The 20671-nt window shown below is 43.2% G+C and overlaps 1 protein-coding gene across 4 annotated transcripts in view; it reads left to right on the plus strand.

Annotated features, from left to right (window-relative positions):
• Nucleotides 1-2135: 2135 nt before the first annotated feature.
• LOC139542464 (membrane-associated guanylate kinase, WW and PDZ domain-containing protein 3-like) overlaps nt 2136-20671 on the plus strand; it is a 47228-nt gene continuing 28692 nt past the window's right edge. For 2 of the 4 annotated variants that reach the window (XM_071347904.1, XM_071347906.1), the window contains exons 1-3: nt 2510-2948; nt 13440-13729; nt 15855-15971. In XM_071347904.1, coding sequence (XP_071204005.1) covers nt 2866-2948; nt 13440-13729; nt 15855-15971 — 490 coding nt within the window. In that variant the 5' untranslated portion in view covers nt 2510-2865. Of the gene's footprint in view, nt 2389-2508; nt 2949-13439; nt 13730-15854; nt 15972-20671 lie in introns of those variants that run through there. The other 2 variants (XM_071347907.1, XM_071347905.1) reach the window with 2 other exon arrangements.

Genomic DNA, 20671 nt, shown 5'->3' on the forward strand with positions numbered 1-20671 from the left:
GTCCCGACCCTAAACATAACAATTTTACATTTAATCTTGGGATGTGGGATATACATTGGGATATTGGGATATGCACGGACCATGTTTTTTGCGATGTAGGAGGAGAGAAAATAGAGTTTTAGGTAATGCAGTTTTATGTGGACCGAAAGCTCGATTTGATGGATCAGTTTAGATACCAAGTAGCGGTGCGTGGGTAAAATCACTGGGGTAATTGTGTTGTTTGCTCAATAGCCTGTTAATTAATATGTCTTGCAACCGTGATATATAGGCTTAACGGCCAAGACAATAAGAATAATAAATTCAACCACACCTTTGTTTTATCACAAAACCGGGTAGCAACCTCTGTCCATTGAAGTCCACAAAGCATATTGTGACAGATAGGTACATGACCTACAGCATGGTCAAGCAAGTTAATGTTTTGGACGTTTTTGGACCACTAAACAACTATTGATTTAGAACCACAAAGAGTTACCAGGAGCTGCCTCCACTATTCCAGCACCATTTCAACTTCAACATCAACAAATCACCTCTGACCGCTTAGTCTAATACAGTGACAACTAAAAGATACCAAAAACAATTTAGTCCAATCAACGTAAGCTAAATATGTGGCTGTCCATGGTTCTGATTTCTGTGTGTGTGTGTGCGTGCGCATTCGTGCAAATAGAAAACATGTTGACTCACCCTACTTGTAGAGAAACACCAATGCCATCCTCTCTTTCATGTTGACAAAACGGTCTATCACTCTGTCATACAGTACACACTTTTATTTAGTGTTGTCCTAGGCTACCTGGCTAAAACGCTTGCTCGCTAGCCTAACTTACATTTATGGGCAACGTTAGCTAGTTAACATTAACCTTCTACATCTAGCTACATATTGAACTTCCATCCTCTCTGGCATGGGGCACAACAATGTATGAATTAATGGTTGGATCAGAATCGCCATTCTAATCATTTGCCAGTACTGTAAACCACAAGTCCAAATCCCTATCTCCATCCATGGCTAATTTAGGAACGGTACAATTTTAGCTAGCAGGCTAGCTAGCCACTGGAGGACAACAACACAACGAGATGCAACAATTCAAGTTTTTCTGTCCATTATGTATGCTCTCAATGGGATTTGATAGGAGTGACGCCAAAATCCAAGCTGGCTTCCCCTAACACTTTTTTTGGGGTGCGCCAGGACCATTCAGTTGATTTTGCTCAGTTTACTCAACGCTGATTGGCTAATGTTTTATACTTTTTTTGTCAAGAGAGGCCAGATGCTTGTTGGCTTCCCTTGCCTTCAATGCTAATGCCGGCAACAATGGCATACTTGTTTGGACCAGACAGCATCAGATAGATGGCCTACACGTAGAGAGACAGAGGGGCGCTGTTTCGCTCACTCAGATGCTTTCTCCTGAGAGATACATTCAGCCTCTTGCGAATTGAACGAAAATTATGAAACAGACAAAAGATACATGATTGTATGTATTTATTTTAATTTTATATTGGTACATTACTGGGGGAAGCCTGGCTTCCCTTGGCATCCATTAATACATGCCACTGTTAGACACTACATTTCACAAAATGCCTTTATTATAGGGAATTTTCTGTTGCACAACTGAATACATTCTACGGAAATGTGTCTTCCCCATTTAACCTAACCCCTTTGAATCAGAAAGGTGCGTGGCTGCCTTAATTGACATCATCAGCGCCCAGGGAGCAGTTGTTGTTTGGGGTTAACTGCCTTGCTCAAGGGCAAAATAGCAGGTTTCCCACCTTTTGGCTCAGGGATTCGAATCAGCGACCAACGCCAGTAGTCGATTGTACCTTTAATATATGTTGTATTTTATATTAGAATAGGCGTTGCAGATTCGATGCCCAACCTGAGTTAGTCCAATGTGTTATTTAAGTTTAGTCCATTACTTCAACATACTGTGTTTGATGTTTGTTATGTCAACCTCTCATCAGACTAGCCTAATGCTAAAAGATGAGCGGATCGGACAAACTAAATAAAGTGAAGGATAATACTGTAGGCCTGCACTGTAGGGGCGGTTCTTTTTCCCCAACTTCATTCCCCCCCCCCCATGCCCCACCTCCCTTGGTGCTCATTTGCGTTATCATTGTTTCTCTTTGCTTTTTGTGACCGAGAACATTATGCTAAAGTCCCACGCAATTTTGACCTGTTCAACTGCCGCAAGGCATCGCTATCGCGCTCTGACAGCATCGCATCTCCAGTTCCGTAACACCTCTGTCCAGTTAAAATCAATATCGCCGCGTGTCTTTTCTTTACATCATTGGCCTCAACTACAGTGTAAAAATTCGGTTTAACGTCTACAACCAAACTGATTTATCAAAAGAAGATAAAAAGCAAAGGGATATGCCGAGAAGAAAGCAGGAATTATGAAGGTGAGCATCGGTGTCTGGACGAGGTTCGTGTGTTAGCCTATCATTTCTGCTACCAACCAATAAGTGAAGAGTTAAACATAGACATAGCCCACGTTAAGTTAAACACCCATGCCATGCATCCATTATCACAACTAACCCCAGGCTGTCCATGGAATAGCCTACCAGGCTCTTGATTTATAGAGTAAACCTGTCAGATTTGCAGTTTTTTTTGCCCGACTGTTTTTTTCCTCTGTCAGATCACGGGTCTCGTGCTCAGCTGTAGAGCATCCTGTACAACAGTGTCCAAATACTCCGTCTGGCGTGCACATCGCGTCTGAGTGTCTCTACAGAAACTATCGATAACAGCTGTCAATAAACTCGCTTAGTCCGATTTCAAATAGCTTGAATTGAATATATTTAGAATAGAAACGTATTTTCCATTTATTTTTTCATATTCAATTGTGACTGTTGGGGTCAAGTGTAGTTTCGGTCGGGTCAATGTATATAGACGCGTTTAAACGTCTCCTCTTTGAACGGCTAAATTGCTTGAAAAGAATGTGTGTATGTCAGCGCCAAGGCAGGTCAGTATTTTTCCCTAAATATTAGGATAACAATGTGACCATGTGTTGTGAGAGTGTGGGCTCCTTATACAGAGGATGAGGGAGGGAGATCTTCCTGATAAAGGTGACAGTTGACTGGTCAAAGTTGACCTGTAGGTTAGCTTTCAGTTTTAGCTTCTTGAATGTTTTCTTTGTACAGTATTGTCAGAATGTGATTGTTCACCAAAATGTTTTTTCTATTATTGTCTAAGAAGTAGACAATATAATCAAGACGGTCTCAACATTGTAAGAAATATAATTTAGTTTCATGCCTTGATTCCGTGTGATACCCAAACAAAAATGTAGAACAGTTAATAATGACAGAAGTAATATAAGTAGTCATCCTACTGTAATACTAGTATTCAATGGACTTGTGCCAGTTTTGCAATTAGTGTTGTCATAGACACAGCTTTTACATATTTCATGCCTGCAAAATCTACTGTGCAGTGTGTGTTTGTGTGACAAACGGCTTGTATGTTGTTAATCAAATGAAATGCACACATGTTCTTGAATATCTGTGTAAGTAAGCATTTGTAAGATTGTGTGTGCTTGTGCATGTTTGTTTGTGTGTCTCTGTGTGTGTTTCACTATCAGTTGGTGTGCAGGGTGTGTCCCTGCTTGTTTTGAAGTGATGGATGTGTGACCCTGACTTCACACAGAGCGTTGCTCTGGGCTCTGGGAGCAGTCAAGGTTATAGTGATATTATGAATCATGAATTAAGGCCAGGCGAACCAGAAACATGTGGCGCTATCCCAGCCACTTGTACTTGAAGACTACTGTCCCTCCACAGCTCGGCACACACTGTATCCCCAAGAGACCTGATCTTTCTCTCTCATCTCCTCACCTATTGACACCCACAGGTTTACCCATTTTAGGACTCAGTTGCTGATGGCATATCCTTGACTTTTCAAGGTCTTGTTTTTGGCATGTGCTTTATCTCTTCATATCTCCTTCTCTTCATCCCCCTTTTTTCTATCCATTCTTTCACATAGTCTTAACCATCTGTAATTAACCTGAAATATATTTGGCCGTTTGCCAGCAGTCTTCAACATTTTTCCCACTAACCAGCTAATGAGAGAATAGCAGATTAAGTGGGAAGTGACATTCTCTTGTGTAGTATTACTTTATGTCACCAGGGAGTTGTTGATTCTCTAATGATGTGCTTGTTCTTCCCTTCACACTCATGCATATTCATGGTTTTAAGGTGTGGTTAGGGGAGGAGGAGGTGGCGGACGGAGGATGTGCGGTAGTTTACCCTTGACAGGGCAGGGCTACACAGACACTCCCCCATCTGTGGACCGAATCTTTGCTCTCTGTTACTGCATTGGAATTCTGTAGTTGTAGCGTTCACTGTCTATTCTAAGACCTTGTCTCAAGTGTAGCAGTTAATGTTTGGGTTGGCCATTCTATTATTAGTACTGAACAGAACTGGCTCCCATTTCCAAGATTGTTTCTTCCCTATTTAACGTGTGTTGCTCATCTATCCATATAATTTGATAGGCACACAGACATACAGCAATACTTTGACTAGATACGTGTTTGCTAAGTGTGCAGACGTAAATAACCCTCCAATCGGGCATGCAAATCAATTTAATGACAAATCAGTAACAGCGTGTGAAATAACAATTGCACTGCAATAATTTGAAAAGCCTGGTGGTGGTATGCTTGAGTCAGTGTGAAAACTAGGATCAATGTCAGGTGGCAGGGAACTGTTGGAGCAGTGTGGAGGGAGGGTCACCTTCACCCATCCATACTGAATCAGCACAATCCTCCACACACTCTAACACACATGCACACGCACACAGGCTCTCCAACTCCCGCTCAGTTCTGCCTCAGGTTACTGTACTGTGATCTCGCAAAACACCAAACCACACCTCTCCACCTCCCTTTTATCAGTTCATTGCTTCTCCAGAAAGACAGCCAGCCATAATGGTTTCATCTTTCCTTTATTTCCTGGTCCTCTCTCTTTCTTGCGCTTTCCTTTATTTTTTCCTTTCTTACTTTCTCTCTCTTTTCTTTCTTTTTTTATCCCATTCTCTTTCATTCTTTCTCCCTTCGTTCCTTTCTGCTTTTCATTCTCTGCTCCGTCTCATGTTTTAGAGAGAGTACTTATCCCTAATCTGAGTCAAAGGAGCTACGATGCCTCACTGACCATTTTAATTAAAGTGAGCTCTCTGCCTGACGATGAGATCTCATCGCTGACCTCATTGAGGAGTGATATGCTTCCTGGCAGACTTGTAAGGAACCTGTTGTTGTATTTTTCTTCATAGGAGTGGAGTACTACTGGATGGCTAAATAACACTGCTTACTTGCCCCATGCATTACTGTGTTCATTTCAGGTTCAACTGAATGTTTCTGTACTTCACTCCTTAGGTAAAGGTGACTCTCTAGACTGCCATCTAAACAGAGGGGTTGTGTTTATGTCTGCATATTTCATTTTCCATCTATCCTCAGATCACTCCCATTCTGTACTGTGTGTTAAGCACCATTGTGAGAGGTGTACAAAAGGATGACATGAATAGACCTGAGGCGCACACAATTCATGGAGGGGAAGAGAACATCTCTGATTGAGGGTATTGAATGGAATATCTATCGGATAGACGGGTTTACAAAGAAATGCATCTTACATTGGGGTTAATGTATGCCACAGGTTTTGTGTGTGTGTGTTTGTGTCCATGCTAGCATGTTTGAGACAGAAGGAGTTATTTTTAGTTTTTCATCCCACAAGCATTTAATCTTTTATTTTTAAATCTGCCACTGCTGTCTGTTTTGTGTTGAGCAATCGCATGTCCTAGATTTAATAGTGAGTGAGCATCAGAGAGTTTTAACACATGTTGCTGCACAGCTAGTTTGCGTAAATATTCTGCAGGGGAGGTCCAAAAACAAGATGCTGATCAAGATTAAAATTGAACGCTAGAAGAAACCCTCATTTGCATTTCCTGTCTGTTTAAAGAGAGTGGCCTTGCTGTATCCATTCTATTAGTTACACTGATATCTAAGGTCGCTGGCTATTTAACATGCTTTGTTAGGCTGACCTCCAATACGGACAAGCCATTGTAGGATGGTGTAAGATCATGCACCATCAAGAGCATTCTGTCTGGTTGTATCACCGCCTGGTACAGCAACTACACTGCCCGCAACCGCAGGGCTCTCCATAGGGTGGTGCAGTCAGCTGACTCAGCCCAACACATCCTCGGGGGCACACTGCCTGCCCTCCAAGACATCTTCAACACCCAGTGTCACAGGAAGGCAAAAAGATCATTACGGACCTCAGCCACCCGAGCCACAGCCTGTTCTCACTGCTAACAGGTGGAGACAGTAAAGGTGCATCAAAGCTTGGACCCGAGAGACTGAAAAGCAGCTTCTATCTCCAGGCCATCAGACTGTTAAACAGTCATCACTAGCCGGCCTCTGCCCGGTACCCTGCCTTGAACCTCAGACATTGTCACTAGCCGGCTACCAACCAGTACTCTACCCTGCACCTTGGATACTGCTGCCCTACTGTATGTACTGTACATCTGTGTACGCAGTGGTGGAAAAAGTACCCAATTGTCATACGTAAAGTAAAAGTAAAGATACCTTAATAGAAAATGACTCAAGTAAAAGTGAAAGTTACCCAGTAAAATACTACTTGAGTAAAAGTCTTAAAGTATTTGCTTTTAATATACTTAAGTATCAAAAGTAAGTGTAATTGCTAAAATATACTTAAGTATCAAAAGTAAAAGTATAACTCATTTGAAATTCCTTATGTTAAGGAAACCAGACGGCACCATTTTCTTGTTTTTTTAATGTTCGGATAGCCAGGGGCACGCTCCAACACTCAGACATCATTTACAAACAAAGCATGTGTGTTTAGTGAGTCCGCCAGATCTGAGGCAGTAGGATGACCAGGGATGTTCTCTTGATAAGTGTGTGAATTGGACCATTTTCCTGTCCTGCTAAGCAGTAAAAATGTAACGAGTACCGTTGGGTGTCAGGGAAAATGTATGGAGTAAAAAGTACATTATTTTCTTTAGGAATGTAGTGAAGTAAAAGTAAAAGTAGTCAAAAGTATAAATAGTAAAGTACAGATACCCCGAAAAACTACTTAAGTAGTACTTTAAAGGATTTTTTACTTAAGTACCTTACACCACTGTGTGCACGCAACTAATAAACGTTGATTTGATTTTGATTTGAGTTGAGATTAGGAGCAGAGAACTCAGATAAATACAGGTTAGAATTAATGAAGGAACGGGCTTAGTGCAGTAGAAGGGTAAGATGTTGTGACAGTGGGTTAGATGTAAGGAATAAACCGGAGGTTGATTTATCCAACAGGCTGGGCTTCCAATAATGTTGATTCAGTTATACAATCCCAGCTTGGCAACAGAAACCATTGTGTTCAATCTTTTCAGTGTGTTCAATCTTTACAAATGCTTTTTAAATGCTTATACTAGGGGCACTTAAATAGTGTTAATGCTTGTAAATGTGTATAAATACAGACCTCATTCCACCAGCACTTGAAAATGTGTTTTGTCTTAGTTTCTCCTCTTCATAATGTCTGAAGAAAGTTTTCTGTGATCAGAGTAGATCTTGTTCGGAGAGATAAAGCTACAGCTATATATAAAAATACATTGACATGGATGAAGGATGGCAGATAGATTGACACTAGAAGCACTGAGATACTCAACAGATCTGACAGTCTCTTCACCGTGAAGGCATTCTGTAATATCGCTACAGAGGCGATACCAGGTGAGATACTGGGTGAGATAGCAAGAAGCATGGGGCTACTGTAGCAGGACTGAGATAGTCTATTGCCTGTGTTATGTCCGGACCAATGGCCTTTTAAAGTATAGCATATGCTGCTCCAAATGATGCCTGTCTAAATGCTCTCTCCCCCTGGTTTTCTCCAGTCCTGTCCTGATAAATCTGCAGAGCTCCACATCTTTTCCATTTTCCAACACACTGCAGGAGCTGCTTAGCTGTGGAATTCAATTAGCCACTGTCTTAATTGAGGCGTTTTGCTTCCACCGTTTTCTTGAAGGTTTTTGAGTATTGTACGCCCTCCAATGTCAAACATAGTGTCTCTTGACTTGTTTTATTTTTTTACTAGACCTTGAATGATTGAACTAAACCCAAGGCCTCATCTGAAACGGTGTTCTCTTTAGTGGGGAACTAATGTTGTGAATAAATTATCACCCTTGAGGTCTAACCTGAACTGAAAGAAGCGGCAGGAAAATTGACCATGAAATTAAAGATATTGCTTGGTTCTAGGGTCTTCCCATTGTGCAGTTTCTCGCTGTTTGGGGTGCTGTTTGGGGTACTGTTTGGGGTGCTGTTTGATGGCATTTATATTACAACGAGAGGGTCAGGTAGGTGATATGTGAGTGTGTGATACAGTATGTGACTGTTTGGTTTTGGTTTCATATTAGTATTCAATCCTAGTACTGCCTATTTTCACAGGAGGAAGATAAATGAACTATTTACAATCCGGTATAGTAAATGGATTGTTTAGTATTCAATGCAAGAAAACAAACATGTTGTATGTCCCTCAGAGCTGAAAAGTACATACTTCAAATGGAGAAAATCAAATGCCTGTTTATGCTTTTCATGTTTTCCCTCTATATGCAGCCTGAAGCAGTAGCTATTCATACTTTCATAATTAAAGAATAACGATCAGATAGGAATGAAGATTGACCTCCAAGAATAGCTTCCACGGGGAGATGAATACGTTAAGGTCTCTGTCAGGACGGACTGGTATGAAATTTCCTCTGAAAGACAAGATGGCAGAGCAGATCACTGGGAGGAGGAAGCCTGTGAAATAGGATATGTATTGGTCAGCTCTTCCCTCTGCTAAAGGCCAGCATTTTCAATACTGGGTGCTTTTTATAGTGCTAGATATCCTTGAATCTGTATATTGTGTTCTCTTTCAAGCCATTCAATTGCAGTCTGAAGTATTGCTGTTTTTATTTGTAATACGTGTCTTTCAGAGAGTTATCGACTTACCGAAGGATTCTCTACGGAAGTTGAAGTGTGATTTCTTTTGACAGCTCTTGTGTCTTGCAAATTTAGCAATGTGTTGTTGAACCATCTTTTAACGGTCAGGTTTTCCTAACTGTATGTTATATTGAATTCAGGACAGATACACACATTTTTTCTTTCTTTAAATATTCAAATGTTAAAATGTTCAACCAGTTGAAAGAAGGACATTTCAGTACAATCACACAGCACTAGAGACAAAGTCTAGGGAACTATGCTGTGTTGACTGGCTGTCTCTGTGTGAGAGAACAGGACTCAGAGGACTCCGCCTCACCAGAGCTGACACTGTTGTCCCTGAAGCTACAGAGATCAAGACAGCAGCTATGAACACCACACCACAGCGGGCATCTCTTGTAAATCTTACCACAGCCAGAGGCAGAGCCATGCAAAACCCAAACATGGGGGAACCAGATAGGATAATACATCAGAAAATAGCATTTAAGCATTTATAGCTCAGAAGATAGAAATCTTTAGATAGAGTGCTTGGGATCTCAAAACGTACTTACATTTAATTCAAACATGATGGAGTCAGGGTAATGCTTTCAGAAAGATGAAAAGATCACATATGTCGATGCCAATATCATTTGTCATGCGTTATTGTTTTCTTATACCATGGCATTGTTGAATACTTGTTTCTGGTTGCCTTGAAGGACATTCTAGAGTGTGCATTCCCTATAACACACGTTATATTTGCACAGTAGAATTCAATGGTTATAGTTCATTCTTACATGTTATATGTTTGAGCTTCTTTTGTAAGCAAAAGTTGAATTGAAAACATTGGCATTGTTGAATTCAATTTTCATAATGGCAAGCTTGGACCGATGGTTAGCTAAACTAGCAAGTCTGTTTGTTTGGTTATCACGGCAACTACTGTATCTACACTACATGACCAAAAGTATGTGGTCACCTGCTCGTCGAACATCTCATTCCAAAATCATGGGCATTAATATTGAGTTGGTCCCCTCTTTGCTGCCATAACAGCCACCACTCTTCTGGGAAGGCTTTCCACTAGATGTTGGAACATTGCTGCGGGGACTTGCTTCCATTCAGCCACAAGAGCATTAGTGAGCCCGGGCACTGATGTTGGGCGATTAGGCCTGGCTCGCAGTCGACGTTCCAATTCATCCCAAAGGTGTTCGATGGGGTTAATTAAGGTCAGGGCTCTGTGCAGGCCAGTCAAGGTCTTCCACACCGATCTCGACAAACCATTTCTGCATTGACCTCACTTTGTGCATGGGGGCATTGTAAGCTGAAACAGGAAAGGGCCTTCCCCAAACTGTTGTCACAAAGTTTGAAGCACAGAATTGTCTGCAATGTCATTGTATGCTGTAGCGTTAAGATTTCCCTTCACTGGAACTAGTGGCCTAGCCCAAGCCATGACAAACAGCCCCAGACAATTATTCCTCTTCCACCAAACTTTACAGTTGGCACTATGCCTTGGGGCAGGTAGCGTTCTCCTTGAATCCACCAAACCCAGATTCGTCCGTCGGACTGCCAGATGGTGAAGCGTGATTCATCTCTCCAGAGAATGCGTTTCCAACGCTGCAGAGTCCAATGGTAGGGAGCTTTACACCACACCAGCCGACGCTTGGCATTGTGCATGGTGATCTTAGGCTTGTGTGTAGCTGCTTGGCCATGGAAACCCATTTCATGAAGCTCCCGATGAACAGTTATTGTGCTGACGTTGCTTCCAGAGGCAGTTTGGAACTCGTAGTGAGTGTTGCAACTGAGGACAGACTATTTTTATGCGCTACGCTCTTCAGCACTGGTTAGTCACGTTCTGTGAGCTTGTGTGGCCTACCACTTCGCGGCTGAGCCGCCGTTGCTACTAGACGTTTCCACTTCACAATAACAGCACTTACAGTTGACCGGGGCAGCTCTAGCAGGGCAGAAATTTGACGAACTGACTTGTTTGAAAGGTGGCATCCTATAACGGTGCCACATTGAAAGTCACTGAGCTCTTCAATAAGGCCATTCCACTGCCAATGTTTGTGTATGGAGATCGCATAGCTATGTGCTCAATTTTATACACCTGTCAGCAACGGGTGTGGCTGAAGTAGCCGAATCCACTAATTTGAATGGGTTTCCACATACTTTTGTATATATAGTGTATCTAGTAAACTTGCTAGCTACTTCAGTGGATGTTGAACACATTTCTCACGGCAAATGTGTTAAATTATAGGAATAATCAATTTGGGGCTCTATGCATTCTCTGGAAAATAATGCAACTCCGTGGAAGGTTAGTTCCACTCCGCTAGTGCGTCGTGGAACACACCTTTCATGTCGTTAATTATTTTCCATAGAAAGCATAGCCCCTCGTTCATTGTCCCTTACATATGGTATTAGATTGTGTATGCCTTGTTTCATGCTCATTCTGTATTTGGTGCATGTGTTTTATTGATTGGGGGTCTCTTTGTTTGTGTGTACTCTGTGTGTGGGTGGAAGGATGTATGGTTGGGAGGTTCAGCTGCAGAAGGTCTCACAGCAGGACAGAAAGAGAGGGAGTGTGCAGAGAGGACCATTGGCGATCAATTAAGAAATAAGCATAATTTTCTACCTATGTTTTTTCTCTGGAAACAGTACCTACTCATGACTTTGCTCTTTTATCACTTTAATTTTCAGACTCACTTGGCTCTGGATGAACAGAAGCATAGTGATGAGATGTTTCAAATAAAACAGAACTCATTGGCCCCCATAGAGCAGACCAGACTGTAACCAAGCTCTGGCTCCTGTCGCCCTGCAAGGTCAAACCGGCGACTCCACTGCCAACCCCAGGCTGTGTGGTGCCTCTCTTTCTCTCTCTATCTCTCGCTCTCTCTCTCTCACTCTCTCTCCCTCTCTCCCCACACCCACGCTCTCTCTATCCCCCTCTATCGCTCCCACCTCTCCCTCCGCCCTCTCTCCTCCCCCTCCCTCGTCCTATCAGCTGTGGCGCCACCAGCCAGGGGAGATGGAAGAGGATACATGGCTGATCAGCCAGCCAGTCAGTCAAGAGGAAGTGATTAGGCCTGTCCCTTCCTCACACTACATAAATTAGTGTCATTAGGTGTGCTGGCCCTGGGCAGGTGGGCCTGGGGGGAGACTCTGCTATCCTCACTTCCTCTGCTAAAAGCCAGCCTTCCTGTCCCTCCATCCCATCCATCCCTGGGTCACTAAGTCACCGCATGTTAAGGCATCAACACAGGGAGCCTTCTGTGATAACAGAGAACTCATTATTAGGACAATAAATAATTACACAGTGCTTAAACATTACCATTTTTGTTCTCCCTGCCTTTCATTATATGTCAGTCCCTCAGTACCGTGTTTCTCGCTTAAAATCGATCTTTATTTTTGTCTGTCTCAGTCTTTCATCCATACACCTACCCCATCCGTCCCTGTGTTGGGTAAGTGTACCGTCTCTTTGTCTCTAAGATCCGTGTGTCTCCTGTGTAACAGTCTGACAGTACTGCTCCCATCCTGTCAGACCGAGGCACTCTCTCTCAGTCACGGTGTAGGAGCACCCGCCCTCTCTCACTGAGCCGCCCACCTGCCACTTCACTGGCTCTCAACAAAGACCTTTAAAAGTCAACTGTTGGAAGAGGCATCACACTTAACTTACAATGCTGTTCTTTTGGAATTCTAGACATAGTGGTGAATCATGCAACTCACACAGCCTACAGTGCAACATGTCCAGTGCAACACATCTGTTGACTGCATACATTGACTGCATACTCATTTCCATAGGCTGCAATATCTGATTCGAAAGCAAACGTTTCCTCAGCAGGAGTTTCAGTGAACATGGAATAATCATGATTCTTCATGTCTGGAAAGAGGCTTTATAGAAGTATATTACAGTAAATGCAGTTCTTATGAGATATAATTGAGACAACAGCATTTTACTGTCAATTTATTTCAGATTTTTCTGTTTGTATTGAATGACCCATATCAATAACAGGCATTCATTTACAGTACCCTATGAGGTCTCCCTGGCAACAGACTAGATCTTTCCATCAGACTGCCACGATGGGAATATACCTACCCGTATGTTTTGTGTGTTTATGTTGCATATTGTGTATATACAATAGAAAAAGTGTTCCATTGAGGTAAAGCAGCATCAGTATTGAGTGTGACAGTTGAGCGTTTGACAGTTTGTTTACTGTATTTCAGTTCGACCCACGGTCAAGTACACAGTGTTTGTATAACACACACACAGTTTCCATGTCATTCTGCTTCACATGCAGGTCCTCTGTGCTAAAGGAGGGAGTGCTTGAACTCAGTGCAGTCCTTTTACTGCAGTTGTTTTGTATTGAAGATATGATATGCTCTTTACATTTTCTCAACAGTACCTTGGGAAACGTCAGGTTAATGAAATCCTGAGACATGAAATCACACCTTAATAACACGATTGTGTCAGTGACACTGTCTTCCCTGTTTCTGTCTCACACCCTCTCTCGCTCTCCCTCTCTCTCTCCTCCTCAGCTCTTTTGCTATGTCTAAGGCAGCCGTGAGGAAGCTGCACTGGCGCTCCAAGGTCCAGGAGAGCTTCATCCCCCTGGTTGGTTCCTCTGGGGAACTGGGGGTGGCCGTGGGTGGCGGAGCTGACTATGGAGAGTTCCCATTCGTCACCGCAACCCCCGGGGGCGGGTTCACAGTGGGCGACATCATCCTAGAGATTGGGGGTACCCCTGTGTTAGGGATGACACTAGGAGATGTCCGGGGGGTCCTTAACTCCTGCCTCCATCCCATCCGCATCAAGACGGTCTCACCAGGTACTGTATGGTTCGGTATGGTAACTTACTGGTCTGGGGACACATTGTGAATGCTGCTGCTTCATCCGTTAATCTCTTAAATCGTTGTCAACCCCAACTTCTCCTTCACATGATAACACTATGTGAATAGTCACACTGCCTCCCTTAGGCAACTCATAGAATAACAAGCTTCCCAAGTGGTTATCCAAACATAGCTCAATAATCACTGATACTGGGAAAAACAAACTTGACACAACTGTAAGTCTCAGTCAAACCACCAGAGTTTGCTGGCCCAAAGTACTTAGCACCTCTGAACGTAATTTGTGAACCGAGTGTGCACTGATTTTACACGTAGAATCGCATGAAAAAGTCAGCAGTCAGACGTCTACTGCGGGCGGTCCCTAAAACACAGTGTGTGGAGAGAGGGAAGTGTTCAAATTCCCGATAACACATGTGACAAGGAGTCCAGAGAGGGCTGTGCCGATGTGACGATACAGTTGTCTATCAACCTGGAGGGGCCTTGGAATTTATAGAGGGGGGTGGGGTGACGGATGTCTTTGTTAGGTCTGAACGGAGCAATATGTCAGCACTATGTCACCTGACCGTGGCTCCCCATGGCCTTGCTGGGGTAGATTGATGGCTGAATCGCCAGCAGGACTGTAAATGGGGCCCTTTAATCCTGGTCCCTCTGCCGCTGGTACATCCATTATCATTCTGTGAGCCAGGCGGTCAGGCGAACCTCCCTACCTGGCTATTGCGACTGCATGTACTTTGAACAGAGATGGATGGGCTGAGCTGTAATGTGCTGCTGTACTGCCTGTGCTGTAGGCCTACACTTCCTCATTTCTCCTCCCCCTCATGCTCCTCCTCTTCCTCCCCTTCCTCCGCCTTCTACACATCCTCCTTCCGCCTCCTCCTCCACAGTCCAGGCCGTCAGGAACACCATAGTGTTTTCAGGCTTTACACCACTAATGATCTGATATGAGACTAAGTAAGTGTGGCAAATGATCCCTTCATTATATCTGTGTGACACACAAGGATTAAAGGGCTTGTACCAACCCTGTCCATGTTTTGACAGACAAACACTATCATTCCTGTCTATGATGACCTTGAAAGCTGATGTGTAGGACAACACCTTACTTAATTGTGATGTGCCGTGTTGTGGTGAAGCAGTGTTCATGGATGTACATCATATGTGCTTTTGTCTAGTACATTCTGTTGTTTCTGTGAAAACAACATAGCTCTGTGAAAGCAAGCACTCCAGTTCATTTTACTTACAGTATATATGACAACATTAGTCTGATGTATTTTTTATATTCATAAAGCACAATGCTGGACAGCTGTTTCACAATGCCAACAAAAGCCTCTCATTATTTCTCACAGGAAGCTGCAGGCCCGGGTCTTGCGCGTCATACTGACCATATGTGGCGGATCATGTGTAGGATACTACCTGTGCTATTACATTTTTATTACAGAGACGTTTTAATAGCAGCACAGCGGATTCAATCTGCACTCACATCTGGGCCCAGCATAGAGTACAGGCCACTTTACCAGAGACAGAGGGTTGGGAAGCAGTAGCAGCAGGGGCAGGGAAGGAGTGGACGTGGTGGTGGTCGTCTGTCAGTGTGACGAGCAGGGAGATGCTCTCAGGCCATCCATAACACCAAGTGACTTGTCATCAGAGGCCGTAAAGCACTTGAGATTAAACGAATAGATCAGAGAGTGAAATAAGTGCCTGGGCCAACAGCCCAGCCTGCTGTGTGACAGCACCACACCGCCTCTGTGTTATTAGGCTATGCATGAGAGGCCGGGAAATAATATATTATGTACTCGAGATGACTGATAAGGTGTTAAGAAGGAGATGTAGTGTTTATTAGAGAGGGAGGGATTGGGAAGGAGGGGGTTGGAATGATATAGGGGTAAATCAAAGCTACTGTAGCAATACAGTCTGGGGAATGTTGGCTTGGGCTGTCACTCTCCTTTTGACAGGGTATACAAATATTTACACAATTCGTCAGTTTTTGACAGTTGCGCTGATTTAGGCAAGTTCTCTCTGTCTGTCTCCGTCTCTCTCTCTCTCTCGTCCCTCTCTTCCCCCCCCCTTTTCTGTTTCTCTCTCCTCTCTCTCCCTGTCTCTGCCTCTCAGGCTCTGCCTTGTGTAAGGACCTCAGGCTGTATCTGAGTAAGTGCTTCACTCCAGGTTCCATGGACAGCCAGCTTCAGCAGGTCATCCGGGAGAACCTCTACCTCCGAGCAGTGCCATGTAAGTCCCATGACGCTGTGCCCAATACCTCTCCCTCTAACTGTGCCCGTTACTGACCCCTGTTGCTGTAACTTGCAAGTCCCCTTGAAGTCCTTTGCAGCTATGCCCTCTAAATCCGTTGGGACGCTATAATTGTGAGTCCCCCTTAGCTGCACCTCTGTATCTGTTCCAGAGGCTGTAACATGTGAGTCCATTATAGGTTAGTAAGTACTTTTTAATAATAGAAATAGGAATTAGTATCTCTATGCTCATTACATATCTGGACATCACATCTCAACATTTAAACACATTAACAAGTTCCTTATCTAATACATTCATTTAGATTTAGAGTAGACCTACATGGCTGGCACTATGAAAACAGTGTTAATTGGTGTGCAATCACAATCAGAGCCGGGAAAGCTGTTTTTGCCACCTCCGTGTGTAAATATATGCACATAGACATGTGTTGAGTGGATTTAAAAAGTGATTTGTCAACCCTGGCTTCATCAGTCAAACATTCAATTACAAGTCAAGTTTAGGTGAGAGAAAGCACCTAGAGGAATATTCCCTAGGACATTTCCATGGCAACTATCTGTATTGTTACACTGTTAACTTTATCCAGTGTGGCAGTTAATCCCCCGGCTTGTATCGGTAGCTTTTTCTGTCTTCATTTTATGCTATTTCACAGGTTCATGTCTGTTATCTCTTTCTTGTTTGTTTACATATTAATTTTCTCTTTATTTTGTATGTGTTTTCATCTATTTATATAGTTAACATCAATTACTTTGTTCAATGATAATGATTTTAAAGTTGTCTAAAACATTTGAAGCAAAGACTTCTGGGTATATAGAGCATCGGTTGCTCTCTCAATCCTCTCTCTAAGGGCCAGAGTGATGTCACAGTGAGAGTGGACTGGAGAGGACTATGGTGTGGATTTCTGTCAAGCTCTTATTTTGGTGTCATATCACTGACTGGTGTAATATCTGTCTGATAGGTTTGGCTTGTGTCATGTTGTCTCTCTTAAACTGTCATTAGTCTGCCTGGCGGGCTGGCCACAGACCACTCTGGCCGTCCATAGCCTGGCCAGCCCACGGCGATGGGGAGTTTGGCGCTAATCTCTTGTTTAGCCAGGAAGTAGGTCATGTGGAACAGTCTGCCAAACCAGTCAGCCTCTCCACCACGTATCTCACACACACACACGCGCAGGTTAAAACTCCCAAGAATTCGCAAGAAAACAGCAAGACATTCTGTGTCTTTGAGCTTTGAACATTGAGACATACAGGACATTCACATAAAAGAGGCAAACACATTCTCCAAGCCAAAGTCCTTTTACATAACAATTCCATTTATCCAGCTTGTAATTAGATGGGGGTGGAGGTGATGGATCAGTCTGATCTTTAGTCTGTAGCATCTGTACTATAAATATGTCCAGCATTTATGGATTATGGATTAGAGAGCCTTGTGTACAGCCGCCCTGGCGCTGCTAGACCCGGGTGGAGATAGACTTGTGACACAACTTCCTGCCTGGCTCTCTAAGTTGGAGTGACAGCGAGGCGGCACGCTCATCCCCTGGCTGTGTAATCCTCTGATCTGCAGGAGATGGATGACACAGTAAGATGCTGCTGCTCTCCCGCTCCCTTCTATACCAACATAGACAAACACTGTAACAATGTTGAAATCCTAGTTTAGCCCACTTGCAAAAACACGAGCAAGTCAGCTCAAATGACACTTGTATTACTTCATGATATACATCTATGCTCCTCCTAATATTCCAGGACACAAACAACCTATTGGGGGAATGAAATGTGTTATTTATACAAATGTAAAAGCATTGAGGTAAATGAAGCTAGTTACCAACTGTAGATCACAGACGGGGTGAATGGTGTATCAATGGAGTCAATCTGAAAGCCTCTTATGTACTTTTCTAGGCCTGCTTTACTGTCTCAGATCAATATGTTTTTAAGATGAGGTGGCAAACCATGGCTTAGCTGGCAGTTAGCAGTGGATGATAAGTTGCGTCCTATTATATTCATGTTTTTTGGATGTATTGCCTTTTTAAATAAGTGGTTCATGTTTATAATATTTTATTTTGAAATATATGCAAAAGAAAAATGTGAATTGCTATTTGAACAAAGTCAGTGTGTGGATATCCTCACTGTATTTGTCTTTTGTTCTTAGAAGACCTGAGAAATAATGGATGTGCATTTTGCTTTGAAAGTATCTCAGTCCCCTCGCTATTTAAACATACTGTGTACTCTACTCTGCATTATGTTGCCCCTGGCAAGAAATATGTTTACACACAGTGACTCTTCATAAGAGCATGACATGAAAAAATGTAACGCTAAACAGAATTAAGTAAATGCAAGTCATTTATCAATAATTTAGAGGTAGAATTAAATTAAAAGCAGATGTGCGTTCGTGCCTCGGGGGAGGGCGGGCAGTAGACAGCTACCTAATGTCTCTGTGGGTTGTTGTGGTGCATCCAGTCATTAGACAGAGACACAACATTATGTGTTGTGTCTCTGTCTAACACTCTGTTTAACACTACATACCACATACTCTCTTCTGGGAACTATTTGTAAATATGTCTAGTTGCATCAAACTGTATGTGTCTCTCCTATCTGCCCTTTACTTTGCATAGGATGAGTCAATTTCAGGAAAGACACAAGGACAGCTGAATTCTTTACCATCCCCAGTAAAGAATGGAGTGATCTCCATGAATTCTAAATTACTAACATATAAAAACTGTTGTATTATTTACATTATTTTCCATTTAGTATATGTTGGCCTGTAGTGATGTTGGCCTGTAGTGATGTTGGCCTGTAGTGATGTTGGCCTGTAGTGATGTTGGCCAGTAGTGATGTTGGCCAGTAGTGATGTTGGCCTGTAGTGATGTTGGCCTGTAGTGATGTTGGCCTGTAGTGATGTTGGCCTGTAGTGATGTTGGCCAGTAGTGATGTTGGCCTGTAGTGATGTTGGCCTGTAGTGATGTTGGCCTGTAGTGATGTTGGCCTGTAGTGATGTTGGCCTGTAGTGATGTTTGCCAGTAGTGATGTTGGCCTGTGGTGATGTTGGCCTGTGGTGATGTTGACCTGTGGTGATGTTGGCCTGTAGTGATGTTGGCCAGTAGTGATGTTGACCTGTAGTGATGTTGGCCTGTAGTGATGTTGGCCTGTAGTGATGTTGGCCTGTAGTGATGTTGGCCTGTAGTGATGTTGGCCAGTAGTGATGTTGGCCAGTGGTGATGTTGGCCTGTGGTGATGTTGGCCTGTGGTGATGTTGGCCAGTGGTGATGTTGGCATGTGGTGATGTTGGCAAGTAGTGATGTTGGCCTGTAGTGATGTTGGCCTGTGGTGATGTTGGCCTGTGGTGATGTTGGCTAGTCAGTTTTGCCCACTGTGGGTTTGATCATGACAAGTTCTGACTCCTGTTCTGTCTTTGACTGACAGATGTGTCTTGGTGTTGATAAGAAGCTCTGCTTAATTACCCCTCTACTCCTAAAACTCCTATCTCTCTCACTCTTTCTCCCTCTCCCTCCCTCTCTCCCCTGGCCCATGGGATCAGTGGGGGGCCTGAGGGGAGACGCATGGAGGAATATGTCAATAATCCCAGCTATCTCCTGCTGACATGTCATATATATCTCAGAGGAGGGCATTGGTAATGAGTCCTAGCCCCCCACACACACATTTCCTACTTCCTCAGTATTAGCATTAGTGAGTCTACTCTGTCCTGAGGGGAGGAGAAGAATTCTACACACGTCAGAGGGCATCAGGAGATTTGCTATCAGATGTTTTATTAGAGGCAGAGCCTCATCTTCTGTTGCTGATTGGGACGTATTACCTCGCTCTAACATGGTATAAAGAGGAGAGACAGGCAGTGTTGTGTGTCTGTGTGTCATTGTCATTGTAGTGTGGAGTGCTGTGCCTTCCCTGATGGTGAGACAGCAGTGCATTAATCATATGTTTTATGGAGTAACTGGGTTTGACTCCCTCCTACTGGCCCCACTCTGCCATGATACAGTATGTGCTCCTCCAGGAGGAGGAGAAGGACAGGAATTTGACCTTAGCTTGTTGTTTGGAAGGGATCCATTTAAGACTGAGGCCTGATTATGTTTTTTTTGGAAGGTTTACAAGCTAGTTTCACCCATGCTGACATGTAACAAGTAAGCAATTGATTTAACCCCTTACACTCGTGGGAATTGGCATATATGGATGGGGATAAATTGAAATGTTTCTTACAGAAGAAATATGGAAAGCATATGCATAACTATGGTAGCTATTAAACCCAGGGTATAACGCCATGTCATCTTGTAACTCTACATCTAACATAGTGATCATAAATGTTGACACTGTATATTACATGAGTTTTATGATATGGAAATGTGAAGTGCACATTTTGACTCACGGGTGTTTGGCTTGCTTGTATGACATCAAAGCAGTATTTATTATAATCCTCAACGTCTCATTTTACGAGTCCTCTTAATTTACAGCCTTTCCCTCAGATTAGTTTTTTTTATACTAAAGTTAGCCCAATTAGCGGGATCAATTTCTTGTCATGTGCGGTGCTCAAGTTCAGAAAGTCTGTCAGTCAAAACCCATACAGAGCTGTGAAGCGCAGAGCCTGAGCTCTGAGGTCATGTATAGCATGTTACTGTACGGCCACTGTGTTCCAATGTAGGCGCTTATCAGTGTCCAAATCTGCAATTTTCAACCCGTATACGG

This window comes from Salvelinus alpinus, chromosome 17 (genome assembly GCF_045679555.1).
Source record: "Salvelinus alpinus chromosome 17, SLU_Salpinus.1, whole genome shotgun sequence".
NCBI lineage: Eukaryota > Metazoa > Chordata > Actinopteri > Salmoniformes > Salmonidae > Salvelinus > Salvelinus alpinus.